General features: G+C 41.5%; 1 protein-coding gene across 17 annotated transcripts in view; it reads left to right on the top strand.

The window, feature by feature from the left end:
* Nucleotides 1–22,056, top strand: part of phldb1b (pleckstrin homology-like domain, family B, member 1b) — a 394,940-nt gene that overhangs the window by 220,622 nt on the left and 152,262 nt on the right. For all 17 annotated transcript variants that reach the window (XR_009509084.1, XR_009509085.1, XM_059956924.1 and 14 more), the window contains one exon: nt 21,461–21,583. Coding sequence is in view for 15 of the 17 variants with exons in the window: in XM_059956924.1 (XP_059812907.1) it covers nt 21,461–21,583 (123 nt within the window). In the remaining 2 variants the exon portion in view is untranslated. The remainder of the gene's footprint in view (nt 1–21,460; nt 21,584–22,056) is intronic.

Genomic DNA, 22,056 nt, shown 5'->3' with positions numbered 1-22,056 from the left:
CCATCTTCTTCAGGGATGATGTCTGGGCATGGCTAGACCAGTGGTATTTATAACCCTGTAGTCTGTCCCTTGGTTATAAATAACACCAGGCTAGACATACCCAGGCATTGTCCCCGAAGCAGATGGCAGAGCTTGTCATCAAAACCTCAGTTATAGTCGAATCCAGCAGCTAGCTGAAAGCCCGAGAAGATTTTATTTGTCATATATGCCGGGAAAGCTAGATCCTTCTTGTCTAGTGTGATAACGCCAAGGAATTTAAAGTTACTGAGTCTCAACAGGTTCAATAGTTTCAATAGGTACATTTAATGTCAGAAAAATGTATACAATATACATCCTGAAATTCTTTTTCTTCACAAACAGCCATGAAAACAGAGGAGTGCCCCAAAGAATGAATGACAGTTAAAAGTTAGAACCCCAATGTCCCCCCAGCTCCCCCCTCCCATGCACAAGCAGCAGCAAGGCAACGTCCCCCAACAACAAAAAACCCTTGGCACCCCAAAGACTTTGCATTTCACCCAGTAGTCAACAGACCACAGGCTCTCTCTCTCCCTAATAAGAGAAAAAGAGGTGTCCCCGTTTCACAGCGAGACGGGAGACATAACAAAACAACTCACTGATTTATGGTGTAAAATTCTATTGCATCACTTTTTTCAAGCTCTGTGCCTCTGGGCACACAGCCAGTAGCAAGGATGCTGCTTCTGACCTTCCTTGTTCTCCCATGATGCATCAGTCGGCAGCACCAGCCTTGAATCAGCCCGTCTCCAGAGCCAGGAAAATCTGGCACCCTGAAGATGCACTAGTCTTCCAGGCCGTGACCTTGGCATATCCAAAAGCGGCCAGTCGTGAGGCCCTGAGAGTGAAAAACCAAAGTCAGAGTGTAACTCCAGGTCAAGGTCTTCAAAAGAGCCTGAAGGGGGGGAAAAAAGAGATATCAAAGATAGAAGTAGAGCTGTTTCCAAAGATGCCATTTAGCGCCATCTCTCCAACTCCGATCCCGTAATGAGGACCTTCGGCTTCTTCCTCCTGTAGTCAGTAATCAGTCCCTTGAATGAACAGATCTGTCTTGATGCTTCTAGATTAACAAGGCAAAATATTCCCTCTGCTGGTAAATGCTTCCTGGCTTCTGAACATATGGAAGCTGTACATAACTGTACATGAATCTTCATCTGTGCTGTTTATATGTGTAAATCTAGATAGACACACGTGTGTGTGTGTGTGTATAAGTTTACAAGGTATGCACATGTTTGCACACTGTTTGTAGATATATGTATGTGTTTGTGCTTGTGTGTATCGGGTTTGTGTCATACACATCCCTTTCAAGTTTATGCAGGCAGGTAAGTCTTATTTAACTTTTAGTGATGTTGGCAACAATCGAATCAGCTCATCATTGCTTATCTCTTGGGGTCAAATGTGACCAGTTCATTTGGGAGAGCCAACTCAGGGCTGTCAGTTTCCATCGGATCAACAAAAATAATCAAAGCTTGTGGCGGATAAATGGAGATGAAAGCGAGAGAAAACATCAAACAGTGCAGTCCATGATAGGATCAAATGAATCAATTAGTCTCCAAGAGCTTGCTTCCTCTGGGAGTCGTGAGTTAGCAGAATAACAAACAAAATATTAAAGCATCTCACAACATTGTGTTTAAATGCAAGTGAAAACTAACCAGGAAAATGTGATTCAGTCTTGGGTAAATAGCCCAGGTTTCTTCCATTCCAAGTGAAAATTCAATAGGTTTCAAAGGTACATTTAATGTCAGAGAAATGTATACAATATACATCCTGAAATTCTTATTCTTCGCAAACATCCATGAAAACAGAGGAGTGCCCCAAAGAATGAATGACAGTTAAATGTTAGAACCCCAAATCCCCCCCCCCCACAAAATAAGCAGCAGCAGCAAAGAAATTCCTCCTCATCTCAGTTCTAAATGTTCATCCCTATATTTTGAAGTTGTGCCCTCTATAGGAAGCGTCCTCACCCACTATAGGAAGCATTCTCTCCACTCTATCTAGGCCTATCAATAGTCCATAGTTTTTAATGAGATTCCCCCCATCATTCTGCTAAACTCCAGCGAGTGCAGACCCAGAGCCACCAAACATTCCTCATGTATTTCCCCTTTTATTCCCATCTTCCTGCTGTAAAATGTTGAAAACTTCTTTGCAATTCCTTCTAGATGTTGACACCTGAGCAAGGACAGGGTGTTGATGGTGGGCCTTCTCATGGTGCGATTGATGTCAGTGAATGGCCAGCAGATTTACTGTACTTTAGAGGACAATTGAGAGTTAAATGAGAAGGAGAATTTGCATTTCCATAGCACCGTTCATTATCAGGACACCTCAAAGCTTTTCACGGCCACTTAAGTGGTTTGGAAATGTTGTCATTTATAATGTTGGAAATACACACGTTGGTCTGGGAACTGGAATTGCATAAAGGACAAGTGGGATTAAGATGCCATGTTCCCTTCTTTGGGGAACTGCCTGAAATTATTGCAAGTTATTGGTCACATTTAACGACGCCTGCTTTTTAATTTAATAATTTTAACACTGTTGAAATGGAACTGGTGCTACACTGAACTGAGTTTTGGTCCTCATACCTTCTCCAAGATCAAAGACAGATTACCGCTTGCCTGAATACAACTCCAACCCTGCCTCAGCACCTCCAGATGTAATTATGGCAGTAAACTGGTGCACAGCCTCCCACATTACATGCTCCATACATTTTCTCACCTCTCACCTGAGTCCCAACCTACCCAGTCTCCTTCACCCATCAGTGTCCCGCTCACTGATCGACAATGCTCCTGGTTCCCCCTACATATTGATTTTTAAATTCTCATTCCTATTTTCAGGTCCCTCCATTCAGCTGTACCACCATCCCAGATGTCTCTTGCTTCTTGGAGACACTTGAGTTTGCATTCTCTCTCGAATGCTGTCCAGTTGTGCTAATCTTCTCTCATCTTCCAAAAAGCTTCGTAGTAATAATGTTGCCAAACATTTTGACCAGTCCTTTCAGCATCTACTCCCACATTTTTTCCCCTGTTAAGTTCCTTGGTGTATTTTATTACATTGTAGGTGGGTTGCAAATTTTAGTTCGTGATCTGAAACTCGTAGCAGTCCATATCCATACAATTTTGCACTTTATTTTCTGTTTCCCAAACGTGTGACTTCTGTTACCACAGATTCTGCTGTGTATTCCAGATTTCTGCTGATAAATGGTACGAACTTTTGCAAGATTGGGAAGGGAGCCCTCTGGGGTTTGCACAGATCTGCAGGGAAAGATACCACACACAAGGTAGTCTGCACTGAGTTACTGAAGAAAGAGTTGCATTTGTAAAATGAGTGTCAAAGAGAGAAAGACCTGTTGTAGATCTCTGTACATTCTCTGAAAAGGAGGCCTGCTGTACACTGTGCTTACCTCTCCACTAGCACATGGCTCGTCCCTCTTCTGGAAGCATTGCAATTCTCAGCTGGAATCTCCAGTGTGTTATATAGGTTGTCGGTTGTAAATTCTGCCATCATTTGACCCGAGTGCATGTGGTGTAGAACCAAACTTTGACTTGCATTTGAACATCCAAATCTGAATTTCTCAACTGCACACCCAAACTGGTTTGAGCTGGAATGGTGAGGGGCAACTGCACCTGTGGCAAATGAAGCCTGAATAGACACATAGGTGTTTTTTTCACTCCTTTACCAAGGAGTTTTCCATTCTTTTCCTCAATATAGTTAGCATTCTTGCCTAATCTGAGGTCATTTAGCTCGAACACTGACATTGTAAATTTACTGCTCAGCCAAGTATAACTGCAATGAGCAGAATGGCCTCCTTCTTGAATTTCTATGATTCTATTGCTATAAAATGCTGAAAGCTCCCAGCGGGCCGGAAAGCAGAGAAAGAACTTGAGCCGATATTAAAAGCCGATTTCCATGCAACGGATAGGTGTTGAAGAGGGCTGAGCGGAAGAACAGTTTTGTTATTCAGTAGGGCAATGAAGCTTCAAAATTCTCTACCTCAGAGAGCTTAGTTGCTGAGTTAATGAGAGCAAACATGATAGATTTTTGGAATGTGGGGAAGTGAGGATTAAATGGAACTAAAAAAGATAGGATCATATTGAATCACGATGTTGGCTCTGCTTTGACTTTTAACGTTCTTATATAATGTAGAAGTGTTGTAGTGAAGTAGTGAAGACCAAATTCAAAAAAGGGAGTGTTTTCCTAATTAATGTTTGTTACAGAGAAACAGGTCCAATGGCCAAATAAGAGTGAGATAGCTTATAGATAGCACATAGAACAAAGAACTGTTATGCTCTATAACTTCAAAACATTAAATTAATTCCAATGAAGACACAGGAAGTACAGGTACAACTTTGTCTGTACTTTAATTGAGGTGCACTTGTATCACATGGTAGTGTGATGACGTATGCAATTAAGGTATTTTTACATATTACCTGTAATTAATTACAGGCAGTCCCCGGGTTATGTACGAGTTCTGTTCCTGAGTCCGTCTTTAAGTCGGATTTGTACGTAAGTCAGAACAAGTACATCTGGTATTATTTAGCGTCAGTTGGTCAAACGTTTATCTCAGTATATAGTATATATTTTACCTTTCTATGCGTATAAAACACTTAAGAAACATATGTATTCTAATAATTAAACCACTGCGTTGCTTAGCAATAATTGTAGCTTTCATCGGGGCAGGGCATTTCACATGCTCCATTATTCTCACTTTAACCGTTATCCTTTAAAATTGTTCCGATCGTTGACCGACTGTAGCCTAACGCTTTTTCAATGACCGATGGCATTTCACCTCTTTCCAAACACTTAATTATTTCCGCTTTATTTTCAATCGCGATCACTTCCCATCAATGGAACAGAAACACTGCAGGTGGCGGGTCCGAACCTGCACCTGGCTCCTAAGGACCACCGCACTGATTTCCCCGGGTCCTAAACTGCACCGCACTGAGACAGGTTAAGTGGGACAAGTGGGGGCTGTGCTGGGTTTGGGTATTTGATCCTTCACAATATTCTGCGTGGGAATTTAAACTGGAGGTGGCAGTGTTTTTTTTAACGAGGTCGAGTTGCGAGCTCAACATCAACCCGGCACAGATGGTACTGGAGTCGCTGGATTGACATCAACCCAGCACGGGAGTGGTCTGTCACTAAATTGAACTCAGGACCCTCTGTTCTCTAGCCCAGCGCTGATCTGACTGCGTCACCAGCCGACTGGAATGTGGGGGGGGGGTGGGGTCAGGGTGAATCTTACTAAGAAAAATTGTCAATGTCAATGGCAACGACTTAAAATGGCGGACGGCGTCGCGATCCGACTTAAAATGGCGGACGGTATTCTCCTTCCTCGGTTCGTAAGTACGAGTTGTCCGTAAGTCGGATGTTCGTAACTCAGGGACTACTTGTAAATGAACAAAAATACTCAATCAACCGATATATATATACAAGATTATTCAAATATCATAGAAATATTAAATACACAACAATAACAGTACAGGCCCTTCGGCCCATGATGTTGTATCGACCCTTTAACATAGTCCAAGTTCAATCTAACACTTCCCTCCCACATAGCCCTCCATTTTTTTCCCACATATGTGCCTATCTAGGAGACTCTGAAATGCCCCTAATAGTATCTGCCTCTACCACCACCCCTGGCAGCTCATTCCACACGCACACCACTCTGTGTAAAAAAAAACACCTACCTCTGACATCCCCCCCCTGTACTTTTTCCCAACACCTTAAAGTTCTTCCCTCTCGTGTTAGCTGCAGGCACATGCATATGCATGGGATTTGCTTAATTGGGCATGATGGAGCACAGACATCATGGGCTGAAGGGCCTGTTCGTGCATTGTTCTATGTTCTAGGAGGCAAGTACCTCATGCTTGTACCTGAATGGTATTGAATGGAGCTTCCTTTTCATTTGTGCTTGCTTGCACATTTATAGATTCTTCAGACAGCAGGATTCCAAATTGTAAAATCATATTTCCATTACTACTGTTCCCCTTGCTGACTCCATTAGTACAGTGAATAAAAGTTTCCTCATGGGCAGTGCTCCCCAAGGCTTTATAAAATGTGGTGGATAATAAGTTTAAATTAAAAGGCAATTCAGATAATATCATACATAATTACCCAGCCCACTACAGAGTGATTGTGTTCCATTTTATGTGGAGCAACTCTATAAAAATGATGAGACGTGAAAAATTTCAACCAAATATTTGCACACCCTGGTGAACCTATTTCCACGCACAGAATTAGTGACACACTTACAGGTTCCACTTGAATTATTGCCTCTCAAATACTAAACTGGGGCAACTCCTGCAAAAACATTTCAGGGAAACCAACCCCTGCATCCAGAGATATTATTCAAAGGATATCCCGAGAGATCATTGTAAATAACAATAAACTTCAATTGTGGATATTCATGTCAGGGCAAATCTTGTACAGTTCTGTTCACATGTATATATAGTTAGGGTGCCTAAGACTTTTGCATAGTACTGTACATTGGTTAAACTAGGATTGTGGTTGGCAAACAGAAATAAGAGTACTTCGCTTTGAATTAGCAAATGTTAATGGTATTAATAGCGAATAGTATTAAATGTTATTTGGTAACTGGAAAGACATAATATATAGTACCATGCAAAATTCTTATGCACCCTAGCTATATATACTGTATGTGCCTAAGACTTTTGCGCAGTACTGTATATAGTGATACATTTTAGGGAAAGCCTTGCAAATGTAGAGACCTTTGGAACCTCAGTAGGTATGGATAATTTTAGGACACCCCAGAAACCACTAATAAGTTTGGGGAGCTCTTCTAAGTACATAAGGATTTCAGGGCATCCTCGCAAATAAGATACATTTCCAAATAACCTCTGTAATGTGGGTATATTTCAGGATAAGCTCTGAAGACTTTGAATCATTAAGGAGGAATCACTGTCAAGTAATGCCATGTAATTAAACCCCTACAAAAACTGACAAGTTTGACTGAGGGAGTCAGTTATCAAAACTATTGTTCAGTGGCATTAATTAGCAATGAGAAAAGTGAGTAATCTGGTATTGGAGATGGCATAGTAAATAGCAGAAATCTAATGATCTCTGCCTACAACTTGGTTTGAAAGCCCGATGTTCACGACAGACAAGTGAGCTATTCCAGTAGCACTGCTGTATTAAATGTTTTAACGCTTTCAGTGGATAAATTGAAACGGGTGATGAACAGCTAGACACAGTCTGTAAATCCAGGTGAGTGCTCCAGGAAAAATACACTGTTTGATCCATGGTCCACTGAGAAGAGGTCTTCAAGATGGAGAATTCAAAATATTTGTTGTAGGAAGTCTTATACTTAAACCTAGTTTTTCATTCTGAATATTAATAAACTGTAAAGTTATTCAGTATTGGAATAGCAGGCTGAATAATTGCTTTACTTGAAGACAGTGGCTCAACATAGTGAAATATCCCAAAGAACCAGAAAGAGGATTGCACACCATGAGCCTGGTCTGAAACGTTGGTTTTAAAGAGCTTCATAGAAGAGTTGGAAAATTCAAGGGTTTTCTGGAGACAGATGGCATGACCATCAAAGTTGGAGTGAAGAGTGCAAGGGTTGGAGCGGTGTGGAGTTTTCAGGAAGTTGGAGGGCTGGAAGGAGGGATATAAGCAGGAAATGGAAGTTTGTTTTAAGTTCTAGGTTGCTGGACCAAGAGTCATTGTACATCAGTGAACATAGGGTCGATAAGTGAAATGGACTTGATGCATTACAATATATTTTAAAGCACTGAAAATTTACAACACAGTTGTTCCATTGGTCCTAAGCCTGGCAGATTATTATCCTTGTAGGATTCATCCAAATACTGTTCAAATGTGATGGAGGTTTGTGCATCTACACATTTTTGGGTAGAACAATCCAGTTTCCTGTCACCTTCAGGTTCAAATCACTTCTCCTCTTCTCCCTCTGTCAACTATTTTAGTCCCATACCCCTGACATATTGACCTGTTAAGAGACAGTGGTCCTTTCACTTGAGGTTCCCAACCTTTTTTCTGCCATGGACTAATACCATTAAGCAAGGAGTCCATAGAGTCTCAAGTAGATCATGAATGGATTGGGGCAAGAGAGATTTTGACCCAAATAATGTATAAGTTCAATTTGTTTTTGAGCATGTAGGTATCAGGTTCAACATCATCTGCTTTTGATCTCCATAAAACATAGGAGCAGAATCATGCCATTCGGCCCATCTAGTCCACTCTGCCATTCCATTATGGATGATTTATTTCCCCTCTTGACCTCTCCTGCCTTCACCCCACAACCTTAGACACCCTTACTAATTAAGTACCCTCTAAGTTTCTTGTTGTTTAGCCAACAGGTCACTTACGTTATGGGGGTCACACTTTACAAAATAACACATCTATTTTGATTGAATTATAAGGTCATGCTTCAGCTGAGTGGGTTTGAAAATGTCTAAAACATCCCAGGCTGAATTATTACCTCTTCATTTACCAGAGAGCTGAGCACAACACACTCCCTGTCAGACGTCAGTGCTGCAGATTAATAGGTTGTAGGCTGTTACATACTAAATTCCTTTCTCCTCTTGTAATGTGGTGACAAATGTTTTAAGATGTCTAGCTTTACGACTTCCCTGCATGACATTGTTCCATTGTCAATTGCTGTTTCAGTTCATTCATAAACTAAGATTCTTTCTTCAGCACAGTGGATCGGACCATGGAAAGGTTAATATGCTTCAGACCCAAGAAAACATGGTCCAAATCCATCAAATGCAAAAGCCACAACTAACTATCACCCTGTGTCAAAAATAAACTACTGTAGAAGTTGGAACCTGAAATTAAAACATAAAATTGTGGATACACTCAGTGGGACTGCGGTGAGACAGAATTAGCTTTTGACTGTGCCAGAAACAACACCTTGCATTTTTACAGTGTATATAATAGTGTAAAATAGCCCAAAATGCATCCAGAGTATTTGTCTCCAAGTCAAATTTAAGAAGGATTAGAATGAGTAGATATGCTTTAAGAAGCATCCACAAGGAGTCACGTGAGGCATTTAAGAACTTAAAGACTGAGTAGCTAATAAATAACTGCAAAGTTGGTTGATTAAAAATTGTGATACATAGGTCCAAGTATGGGACAAGAGTAGATAACTTGAAGGAATACTTTCTGGGACTAGAAGAGCTTCCAGATTTGGGAAAGGTCAAGATCCTGGAAGGATCTGAAATCAAGGATGGTAGTTTTAAAACGGAAGCATCATCAGATAGAGAGCTAATATTGGCCAGGGAGCGGGTGTTGATGGCTGATTCAGACTTGAGGGGCGGTCCTTATGGTTTCTAAGTGGAAAAATAACATCTACTACTGCGGTAAGTGGAGTCCCCAGCATAATTCAGGACAGATTGGGGTCTGGGTCTAGTGGTATGGAGTGCAAGAAGACTGGGGACGCTCCATTGCTGCAGCCTTCTTCCACCTTTACTGCCGGTGTGACATGTTATCATCCTCCACCAGCTCCACTGCTGAGGTCTTGGTTGGATCACTCTTTGTCTGGAACATCCCCCTTCCACCGTTTGTGACCTACCAGGAGCTAAGCACCAGATAGCTACACTCTCACTCTCATGATCTCTGGAACACACCATGTGACAAAGTGATGATCCTTGGAGAAGTTAAAGCCTGGTAAAATGAAAGCAGGACCTCCAGTGATGTCATAAAATGGCAGGAATAAGCAAGGGGCAGGTTGGGAAAGTGGTAAGCATCTTTTTGGGCTGGTGAAGAAAACACAGACAGGGATAGTGAGGCCAAGAAGGACTTTTGACAGCGCTGAGGCTAACAACTCTTCGAAGTCAACAGCTGCAGGAAAGAAGGCTGGATGCGACTCAGTGGGTGCCTGTGGTTTGGCTGGGTAGATGGTATTGGAGACTTGAAAAAAGGACTGCTGAGGCAGGAGGTAACAAAAGCCCAGATGAGGGGCCACAGAAGATGTGCTGAGGTGGGCAATTTCTTTGTGGGGTCTTCTCAGGAAGAATCAGAGCACATTAGGAGTCAGTCCTGATGAAGAATCTCGGCATGAAACATCGACAATCTATTCATTTTCATAAATGCTCCCTGAGATGCTGAGAGAAACTAAAAACACTAAGAGAAAATTTTGAAGCAGATGTGGTGCTGGTAAATATATGGATTACTGGGATTTTAGATGAAATGTTTAAATTAGCTTCCACAACACAAAAGTATATGTTGGACAGATGTCAGCTTTATGTGAAAATAAACTATTTCTGGATGTACTGTATAATTACTTCACTCGTGAAGTTGGCAGCCCCTGGGCCTTGAGGCAGTGTGTGTCGCAGAGCTGCATTTCTCAGCACGGTCCTTGATTTAACTTTATGACTGGTTCCAACAGTTATGTGTGTGGTTTACAGCCACTAATGGACAAGAGAACCAGAATCAGCTTTATTATCACTGACATACTGTCTGTTGTAAAATTTGTTGTTTTGCAGCTGTAGTACAGTGGAATATGTAAAAATTTCTATAAGTTACAATAAGAATATGTTTTTAAAAATGCAAAAGAAGTAAAATAGTGAGGTACTGTTCATGGGTTCAGAGGGAAAGAAGCTGTTCCTAAACCATTGAATGTGGGTCCTGTATCTCCTCGTTGATGGTAGTAATGAGAAGAGGCATGTCCTGGATGGTGAGGGTCCTTACTGACTGATGCCGCCTTTGGAAGATGTCCCTGTTGATGGGGAGGCTAGTACCCATGATGGAGCTGGCTGTTTACAACCCTCTGCAGCTTCTCTGATCCTATACATTGACGCCTCCATGCCAGTCAGTGATGCAACCAATCAGAATGCTCGTCACGGTACATGGAAATTCGCCAGAATCTTAGAAACGTAGAACACTACAGCACAGTACAGGCCCTTCAGCCCTCCATGTTGTGCTGACCTGTATAATCCTTAAAAAAAGTACTAAACCCACACTACCCCATAACCCTCCATTTTTCTTTCATCCATGTGCCCGTCCAAGAGGCTCTTAAATACCCCTAATGTTTTAGCCTCTACCACCATCCTTGGCAAGTCATACCAGGCACTCACAACCCTCTGTGTAAAAAACTTACCCCTGATGTCTCCCCTAAATTCCCTCCCTTAATTTTGTACATATGCCCTCTGGTGTTTGCTATTGGTGCCCTGGGAAACAGTCTTTGGTGACAGTCTTCGGGTGCCCTGGTGGTGTAGCGCTTAGCATGATGCAATTACAGCTCGGTGCTTCCCAGAGTTCAGGGTTCAATTCTGACGCGGTTCTGTGAGGAGTCTCTATATGTCCTCCCCGTGGAATGCGTGGGTTTTCCCTGAGTGCTCCGGTTTCCTTCCACAGTCCAAAGATGTGCCGGGTAGGTTAATTGGTCATTGTAAATTGTCCTGTGATTAGGGTTGTGGGGTTGCTGGGGCATCATGGCTTGAAGGGTCGAAAGGGTCTGCTCCACACTTTATCATGAAATAAATACCGGATCAGAATCAGGTTTAATATCACCGGCATGTGTCGTGAAATTCGTTAACTTTACGGCAGCAGTACATTTTAATACATGATAATATAGAAAGAAAAAATAAGTAAATATATCCAAGTATATTACATATAGTGATAAACAGAAATAATATATATAAAAATTAGTGAGGTAGTGATCAAGGGTTCAATGCCCATTTAGAAATTGGATGGCAGAGGGGAAGAAGCTGTTCCTGAATCGCTGAGTGTGGGCCTTCAGGCTTCTGTACCTCCTACCTGATGGTAACAGTGAGAAGTGGGCATGTCCTGAGTGCTGGAGGTCCTTAATAATGGCTGCCACCTTTCTGAGGCACCGCTCCGTGAAGATGTCTTGAATACTACGGAGGCTAGTACCCAAGATGGAGCTGACTAATTTGCCAGGTTCAGTTTGATAGCTGCTGGGAACTGGAACAACCCCCCCCCCCCTCACCCCTCCCCTCCATTCAGTCTGTTGTTATGGAGCAGTCAATCCCAGCAAAGATTCGTCTGTAAAGTCAGAGAGTAAAAGGTGAGGGAGTTAACAGTAGCCTTCGTTATTATTCAGGCTGGGCATACCATTTGTAATTTATTATCTCTAGCAGTCAATGCAGAGCCGGTTTACAGACAGACGGAAAGGAATATTTACTGCATGAGAATGGGTCATTCAGGCCAACAGTTCTGTTTATTCTTCAGCACATCCTCCCACCCTCCTTCACTCAACTGCACATGCAAATCCTTTCATCCATGTGATCATTTAGCTTTCATTTTGAACCTCCTTGCTATTTGCCTCAAATGCTCCTTGTAGTAGTGAGGCCCAGATGTTAGGCACTGTCTGGATAAGGACATTTATTTTTCCTCTATTTCCTATTGTTATATTCATGGTTCCTTATTGCCCATTTCCACTTTTGAGACTGACCTAGAAGCTCTGACTTCACATCTGTCACAAGCATGGGCTGGATATGCACTCCTTTGTTCAAGCCAGAGAACAATGGACACCTCTGGGCTTGATTCTGTTCTGTGCTATAGGTCAATAGGAAAGTAGCTGGAGGAACTGGTTTCAAGAACCTGTGTGCTGATGAACGGTCTTAACCCGACACGTTGACAATTGGTTTCCTTCCACAGATGCTGTCCTACCTGCCAAGTTCCTCCAGCATTTTGTCTGTTGCTCCAGATTGCAGCATCTGCAATCTTTTGTGTCTCAGAGTTCAAATCCTACCATGGCAAATTGAGAGTTTGAACTTGGGTTGAAAAATAAAATCTAAAGATTTAAAGCAGATGTCAGGTGGTTACTAAAAGTGCAACTGGTTCAGCGATATCCTTTTAAGGACAGGTAAGCCATTTTCCTCACTGAGACTGGGTTTATTTCTGATTCTCTTACCAGACCAATATGAATAATTCCTATTTATTGTTTGGAGTGCTGAATAAACCAACAAGTTGCTTTAACACTAACAGAGTTCGGGGTAAAAAAGACCTCAGGACAACAAAGCATGTTCTAAATGCCGATCTTGCTTCTAAGAATTAAACTAAAATAAAGCTTTTAACTTTAACCATGGATAAGGGTGAACTGGAGTGGAGATAAGTCATTTTCAGCGCCGAGACAAGCCCTTTCCCCAGTGTATTTGCAGCTACTAGGTATGATTGATGAGCCAAGGCTGTTTTATTCACACATTAATCAGTGTGCCGTTGACACTGTTTGTCTAACTCACAAAGGCAAAGATGGAAATGTTGCAAAATCTGTCACCAACTTGTGACTGGCAATCAAAGAGAGAATATTTATGCTTGTATGTTCCAGCCTGTTTTCAATTTCCTCTTTCTTAGTTCATCAGGGTACAGTTGATTAATCCGATATAGATTGTTCATCATTAAAGGCTGCCCAAGAGCTGACTATGTGCAACAGTCATCTTTGTTCCTGCCTTGGTGTGTGCAACAGGACAGACTGTTCCTGTCTTGGTGCACCAGGATATCTGTTCCAGTGTTGATACATGCTGCCACGGTACACTTTTGGTCTTGGTGTGTGAAACAGGGTTGACCACGTCTAGATGAAAGGTCTCGACCTGAAAAGCCAACTGTCCATTTCTCTCCCTGGACACAGCGGGGCTCATTGACTTTGTGTAGCACCTTGTACATTGCTCCAGATTCCAGCATCTGCAGTCTTGTCTCTCCAGAGTTGACTCATTTCCTATTAACACCCCGATGTCCCTTTCCCACCCATTACTTAGGACAAACTTGCTAACAGTCATTACGCAAAGTTTAGAGGGACATGGTCCATGGGCCACAGGGAAACGGAGCTAGCTTGGATAGACAACTTGGTTGACATGGTTTGAGTTAGGCTGAAGAGACATAGCTTTATGAATCAATGCCCCTTATCACTGATTCTGTTTTAATCTATGTAAGCTCTTTTTAATACCTCACACCTCTGCCAGCTCTAGCTTAAAAATTGGCAAACCCTCTGCTCTCCCCGTTTCCCCACCCATTCACTCCCACTAGTTCTGAAGGAGTGTCACCGACACCCCTTCCACAGATGCTGCTTGACAAGTTGGGTTCTTCCAGTATTTCAGTTCTTGAGATTCCAGCATCTGCAATTTTATTTGCTAATTTATGTGAAAAATAAATGAATCCGAATCTGTACAGGACTGACTGCCGAGGACCCAATTGTGTTTAGGACAAGATTTATTGGATAAAAGCAAAATTTGTGGTTGTCACAAAAGTACATTTTCATTCCACTTTTAACTTTATCTTCAGTTCTGTGAGATTTACTTTGATCCTGATCTCCCATCTGAGTGGAACATGCCGTGTTTAACCAGGTACCCTGAGGCCATTTGAAGCCAAATTCTCATCTTGACTGAGATCAGCATGGTCAATACAGTTCTTGGAATTGAACCAGGAGTTTTTCTTGAGAGTGCTTCTATAAGAAAGCTGATGGCACCTTCTAATATGGTAATTTTAAGTTCTTTATGACTGCACTTGCCCTCTAGGGAATTGAATCAACTTCCTCCCACATGCATGACCACCAACATCCAAATGAACAACAAATCACGTGAATGGCAACATCTGCAACTATATAGACACAAAACATACTGCAGATTTTGGGAATCCAGAGCAACACACACAAAATGCTGGAGGAACTCAGCAGGTCAGGCAGCATCTATGCAGGGCAATAAACAGGATTGTTTCAGGTTGAGACCCTTCACCCAGACTGGAAAGGAATGGAGAAGAAGCCAGAATAAAAGTGGGTAGATGGGCAGGAGAACAAGCTGGCAGGTGATAAGTGAAACCAGGTGATTGGCTGGAGGAGACAGGATGAAATAAGAAGCTGAGAGGTGATAGGCAGAAGAAGTAAAGGGCTATAAAAGAAGGAATCTGCCATAGGAGAAGGAGGAGGAGGAGAAGCACCAGAGGGAAGTGATGGGCAGGTGCCAGCATTTCTTCTCAGAGTTCAGCCACCTCAGTCAATTTTAGGACATTAATCAGCTGTTCTTTGGGTTAAGGTCTTGGAAGGCTCAGCCTTGGAAGTTAATGGTAATAAAATGGACACACAAGTGACTAGAGGGTTAAAAAACGTGAGCTCACGAGCACTGTCATCACATTCTCTCTCTCTCACACACACACACACTCTTTCTCAATAGCAGTGACTGATGGGTGATAATTGCCAGATCACCTGTGATGGCAACTTCAGGAATGAATACAAAGTATGTCAGTAGCTTAAAAGAAGTACAGTAGCAGTGTCCAATGGAAGTGGTAGCAGGGTTATGTGGCTGGTGGTGACAAATCAGCATCTAGGAGGGAGATTGAAAATCTGGCTGAGTGGTGCCACAACAACAATCTCTCTCTCAATATCAGCAAGAACAAGGAGCTGATTACTGACTTCAGGAAGAGGAAACCAGAGGTCCACAAGCCAGTCCTCATCGTGGGATCAGCAACTTTAAATTTCTCGGTGTTATCATTTCAGAGGATCTGACTTGTAAGTGCCATTGCTAAAACGACACAGCATCACATGTACTTTCTTAGAAATTTGCAAAGATTTGGCATACCATCTAAAACTTTGACAAACTTCCATCGATGTGTGGTGGAGAGCATATTGACTGGTTGCATCACGGCCTGGTATGGAAACACTGACGACGAGTGGAAAAGCCTACAAAATGCAGTGGATACAGCCTAGTCCATCACAGGCAAAGCCCTCCCCACCACTGAGCACATCTACACGGAGTGATGGCATGGAAAAGCAGCATCCAATATCAAGGACACCCACCACCCAGGCCATGTTCTCTTCTCTTCTCACTGCTGCCATCAGGAAGAAGTTAGTTAAAAATTAATCACGTCAATGGACGATCATCTCAGTGTCAACAAAGAACAGGCACTAGGACGTTCTACCTCTACTCAATGGAAATGTAAGATTCAATTTAAAGTGTTTTCCTCTTTGTGACCCTGTTAAACCAAAGTCACACCACAGTCACGATTCAGTGTAATTCAGATTTATGGTTTGGTGTCAATTTAAGTCAGCTGACACCTCTCTAAGGAAATGGTAATGAGTGGTGGAAAGTAAGGGAAGTATCTCTCTGCCTCAGCGATTACTGTAATCTCTCACCCTTCAAATAAAGATAATTTATCATAAATACCCCTGGTTAGGTGATTGGGAATAGTATAGATATGGTGGGATGAAGAGGCTGTTTCTGTGTATGACAATGATTTTTGTAGCTAGTGGTAATACAATTCCTGGTCCATTAGATTAGCAGGGGGAGACATCAATCTGACACGGACAGTTTGTGTTGAGTGTTAAATGTTTTATTCATTATCATCTGGTGTTTTTCAGGTCACAGGCACCTCTGGAATAAGTTAACAACACTAGCCGGGTTATTTCAAATCTGGTATTTATTTTGATGGCACTTCAATTTATTTTGAATTGGGAAGAGATATTAAAAAAACTGCTCAAAAGGTGAACCAAGATTTTGATCAGTTGCTAGTAGGTACAGAGCTCAAAGGCACTTTTGCAGACCTTCAGTCCAGTTTGTCCTTGTGCTGACAGCCACAACAGTTACTTGTACGAATGTGGTGATTTTAAGGCAGAGAAAGACCAGAGGAGCAGAGGACAAATTTAATGAATTTGTTCATGGTAATTGTGGGCATGTTGTGTTGGTGCCAGAATGTGTGGCAACACTTGCGGGCTGCCCTCAGCACATTCTTAGGTTGTTAATGCAAAAGATGTATTTTTTAAAATTTAAGCTTACAGTGCAGAGTAGGCCTTCTGGCCCTTTGAGCCACACCACCCCAGCAACCTGTGACAAACCCGATTAACTCTAACCTAATTACGGGACAATTTCATGATATCTTTCAGTGTGCACATGATAAGTAGATGAATCTGATTTGGAACCTGTCACTGCTCCTTCAGTTTAATGAAAGGATCACGTAGGATGCCAGCTGGCTGAGCTGACAACTCATCTGTCAACTGTGGGTCATGGAGAGTGGATGAGTGTCTAGAGGAATGAATGGGAGAAATTTATAAGCAATGCTGTCATTGTGTGTAGGGGGTGAATTGCTTGAAGAGATGGTTGAGTCAGGTACAATAATATTTTTTAAACATTTGGACAGGTATACGTATAGGAAAAAAGAAGGATGTGGGGGAGATGTGGTCAAGTGACACTAGCATATCGGTTGGCACAGATGAGTTGGGCTGAAGGCCCTGTCTCTGTGCTTTATGACTCTGGAACTGATTGCCACAGACAGCTGTGGAGGTCAAATTATTGGGTATATTTAAGGCAGAGGTTGATAGGTCCTTGATTAGCAAGGGTGTCAAAGTTTACAACAAAAAGGCAGGATAACAGGGTTGAGAGAGAAAATAATTCAGCCATGGTCAAATGGCAAAGCAGTCTTGTTGGGCCAAATGGCCTAATTCTGCTTCTCTGTCTTATGGTTTTTAAATTTAGGCATTTAGAGGAAACTGGAACAAAGAGCTCTGCAAACACCAAGCAAGCAAGATTATTTGTACAGCACTTTTCAAACAGAAGGCAGTTCAAAGTGCTTTGCATGGAACAAGATATAAAAATCAAACGTCAAATTTCAGGCAATATACAAGAGAGTAAAATCACACAAAACAGATCTGATAAATCGAAGTTACAGTGCAGGAGATTCTAATTAAAAGTAAAGTTCTTTTCTAATTGAAAAGAAAAGTTTTAAGCCTCAATTTAAAAGAACTTAAAGATGAGGCAGACTTCAGATCTTCTGGAAAGTTATTCCAGATACGTGGAGCATCGTGAGTGAGTGTGCAGAACTTGGCTTGGGAGAGCACAAGAGAAGCAATGGTTTGGTTCAGTAGCTGTCTGTGGATGGTGGAGGATAGGAAGCCAGCCAGGAGAATTTCAGTTTGTATAATCTTGTGGCTTCTCTTTTAGCCCAGCAGCTGAGGCACAGTGCAAGGCTCTGTCTCAAGCAGGACTTCTAAACACTCTGAACCACTTCAATCAAGAAATGCAAGCCAGATTTGTTTTTCAAAGTATTTACAGTACTGTATTAAAAAATTTGGCATTGAAAACCATAATTAACCTTGAATAAGACTCAAAGGCATTAGAAGACAGTGCGGGACAGCCTTCAGGATTTTGAGATTCTTTTGAGGTAAATTGATTGCTGTAGTCTTTTAAGACTGCTTCAGGTTGTGAAAAATATTATGAAACTATCAGTTCTCCTTTGTAATTTGTTTCTGAGAAAGAGTGTACACCCCAGCAAGATTTGTCTGGACAAGGTGCTGAACATTAGACAAAAATGAGGTTAGCTTTTTTAGCAAATCTCCCAGCTTTGATCTGTTAAGTTGGCAACTAGTCATTGTAACAGGACTGTTAAACCCAACTATAACATTCACATAAATGGAAAAGTTTTGTCTGATTTTTGCACGGGAGCGGAACTGTTAGTAATCTTCGGTTTGCTACAGCTTTAAGCTGATTTGCACTTATACAAATGGCGAAGTCTTTGATCTTCAGACCTCTTCCTTTCTCCTCCCCCACTTCCACCATCCTCTCTAGCTTCTGGCCAAGGTTATAACAACCACAAATATGAACATGTCTGAGCTTGTTTCTGATATGCTTGCAGATTGAGGAAGACCACATGAGGAAAACATTGAATTATAAACGGAAAGTGAGATTTGCATTGATGGACCCTCCAACCTAGGCTTCTTAAAAGACCTTTGAAGAGCTAAATGGACAAGATTACTCAAAAAAATATGAAATATAATAACTGTTGTCACACAATGTAGCATCTGTTTTGTGCATAGCAAGATTCCATCGGCCACCATAAAATGGCTAATCCCTTTATCAGTCTGGATATTTGCAATATCCAAAAAGTATAATGTAACTAACTCACCATTCAATTGCATAAGGCTGCTTTTTTTACTCCTTAGTCCTCTCTTGCTTTTCTCCAAACATTTCTAAAATCAATCAGCCGTGTGCCCCAACATTGATGCTACCCCAGCAGTGCAGGAGAGGTCAAGAGTCCAGCTTATCATATATAACCATATAACAATCACAGCACGGAAACAGGCCATCTTGGCCCTCCTAGTCCGTGCCGAACCCTTAATCTCACCTAGTCCCACCTACCCGCACTCAGCCCATAACCCTCCACTCCTTTCCTGTCCATATACCTATCCAATTTTACCTTAAATGACACAACTGAACTGGCCTCTACTACTTCTACAGGAAGCTCATTCCACACAGCTATCACTCTTTGAGTAAAGAAATACCCCCTCGTGTTTCCCTTAAACTTCTGCCCCCTAACTCTCAAATCATGTCCTCTAGTTTGAATCTCCTCTAGTTTGAATCGTACTAGAGAACTATTTAATAGTCTTTTAACAGTGAGCAAGAAACTGTTTGTGTGTGGAGAGAGAGAGAGGTTGCTCAAGTGTGAAGACTGGTGCTCATTTAATATGGAGCTGGAGTGATATTTTAAGAATGATGGAATTGGAACCAGCTCTTCAAACTGTGAAAAAAATTAATGCCACTATAAAGTGTTTAATTTAATTGTGTATGTCCCTGAGTGTTGTAATAAAACACTGGATCATTTTCATTCATTATTTTGAATCACATCTGGCACTCCTTTCAAAAGCTCTTCTGATGTCGATTGTGAGCTCTCAATAGGAATATAAATTGTGACTTCAGTCAGGGAACTTCTTCACTCAGAGGATGGAGAGAGTGTGGAACAAGTTACCAGCAGAAATGGTGGATGTGGGTTTGATTTCAGCATTTAGACCATGAGATGTAAGAGCAGAATTAGTCCATTTGGCCCATCGAGTCTTCTCTGCCATTCAATCATGGCTAACTTATTATCCCTCTCAACCCCATACTCTTGCCTTCTCCCTGTAATCTTTGACACCCTAACTAATCAAGAACCTATCAACCTCCATTTTAAATATACCCAATGACTTGTTCTCCACGGCTGTCTATGGCAATGAATTCCACGCACTGGCTAAAGGATTTTGTCTTTATCTCTGTTCTAAAGGGATGTGCTTCTATTCTGAGGCTGAGTCTTCTGGTCTGAGACTCCCCCAGCATAGGAAATATCCATTCTATTTCCACTATTTCTAGGACTTTCATTATTTGATAGGTTTCAGTGAGATCCTTCTAAACTCCAGCAAGTACAGGCCCAGAGCCATCAAACACCCCTCATATGTTAAGAGACGTTGGATAGCTACATGGATGGGAGTGACGTGGAAGGGGTTATGGTCCAGGTGCAGGTCGATGGGACAGAATAATCATTCGACATGGAGTAGGTGGGCCTGTTTCTGTGCTGTAGTGTGCTATAACTCTATGAAAAACAATGTGAATGTTCACACCTCTGGGGATATGCTTCACCAGTGTAACTAAGCATCTAGGGTCCTGGGAAGAACCCTAATCATTGCTCCTGCAAATTGCTTATCCTCATCTAAAGTCTGATCTGTGACATGTAGCTCTTTAGAAGTGAGTTCAATTGATTTCAAAATGTGAACCGTCTGATGTTGTCATTGTTAAAATAAACACACAACTGTGATATTCCTCGTAAACATAGACCTGTCCATTTAACATCTCCCAATAAACACAGGCCTGCCCCTTTAATGTCTCCAATTAAACACAAACCTCCTACTATGATATTGTCCAGAAAATGTGGATCTATACCTATGAATCTCCCCAGTAAACAAATGCCATTCCTTATATTCCCTAATTAGCACATGATATTCCTTAATAAACATGGTCCAGTCTCCACAATTTTTACGATATATACATATCAGTCCCTACAATAATCCCCAGTAAGCAAAGGTCTATATCATAGTTAAACAGGGAGCAGTGTGCTGGAGTTGCTTGTTTAGTTATGATGCATAATCATTTTGATGTGTTGTTTTGCTGGTGTGCTGTAAAGACCTTTGACCTGTCTTGTGGAAGTTGTGGTAAGACAAAAGTTAACATAATATCCAGATAGAGTGCAGACAACATCGGCAAGAATGAGCTTTGAGGACCATAATTTCCCTTTGTATTACTGAAGCTATTTTGCTTACTGGAGTAAAGAATGTAATAGAAAGATGCGAAACACACACACAGCAATTAAGGGACAATTACATTACTAACTTCAAAATATGGTCAGTTGTTGGCTTGTAGCTTCTATTGACTTTTAATACTTGTATTGTGAATGATGATTGGTCTTGCAAACAAGGAATTCAAACATACACATTTACTAACTGGTCAATACCCGTAACTGGTTGTCAATTTTGTGTAAAAGTAGCATTCCTCTGTTCAGACTTACTTCAGTCTGGTGATAGGGGTCATGCTGTTCTCCTTGTGCACAAGTAAATAAAGTATGGTTGATGAATGAGTCCAGTTAATCGGCGCTGACTGTCATACACAAAGGCTGGTGTTTCAGTTAATTGACCAGTTTCTTCTGCTGTTTTATTTTAATAAAGTTCTCAGAAAAATTACAGAGAAGATAAATCAATGCACCTTTTGCTTTCTCCTTACAGGGTGCATGCTCTGCCTTGGGCAATCAACATTTTTTCGCTTCAACCATCCAGCTGAGGCTCACAAAATGAAGAGCATGATGTCCGGGAACCAAAACTCTGCAGTGACCTATGGCCGTTCTTCAGGTATAGTGTCATCGCCATGCATTATTCTACATTGAGGTGTATAGGTTTGTAGCAGCCAGACAGATGTCAAGTATCCCATCTGTATCATTATTAGGCAAAGTCATTGCCTGGTATGATTTATTGCATGTTTAATTCAGCAACAGGTTCATCGTTGGTCTTTAGAGATGTGGATAAGCACTGGGCCTTGTGAAAATAGGACAGAGGTGTGAAGGTTTCTACTTACTCACTAATTGAAATGCAGATTATGTTAATGAACTTGTTATCCAAAGATCTACACTAATAACCCAGAGACAGACAGTTCAAAAGGCAGAATCTGAAATAAAGAATAATTTTGCAATAAAAAGTTGGTATCAGTAGAATTGTATTGAACAAAAAGTCAACTGGTTGACTGATATCTATTTGAGTAAGTAATCTTCTTATATTTATTGTCTGCCTATACTGTATGTGGTTACTTTGAAGGAAAGCTAGAAGAA

Source organism: Hypanus sabinus, chromosome X2 (assembly GCF_030144855.1).
Source record: "Hypanus sabinus isolate sHypSab1 chromosome X2, sHypSab1.hap1, whole genome shotgun sequence".
NCBI classification, from domain to species: domain Eukaryota; kingdom Metazoa; phylum Chordata; class Chondrichthyes; order Myliobatiformes; family Dasyatidae; genus Hypanus; species Hypanus sabinus.
Note: the sequence above shows the minus strand (reverse complement) of the source record. Positions and strands in the feature narration are given on the sequence as shown.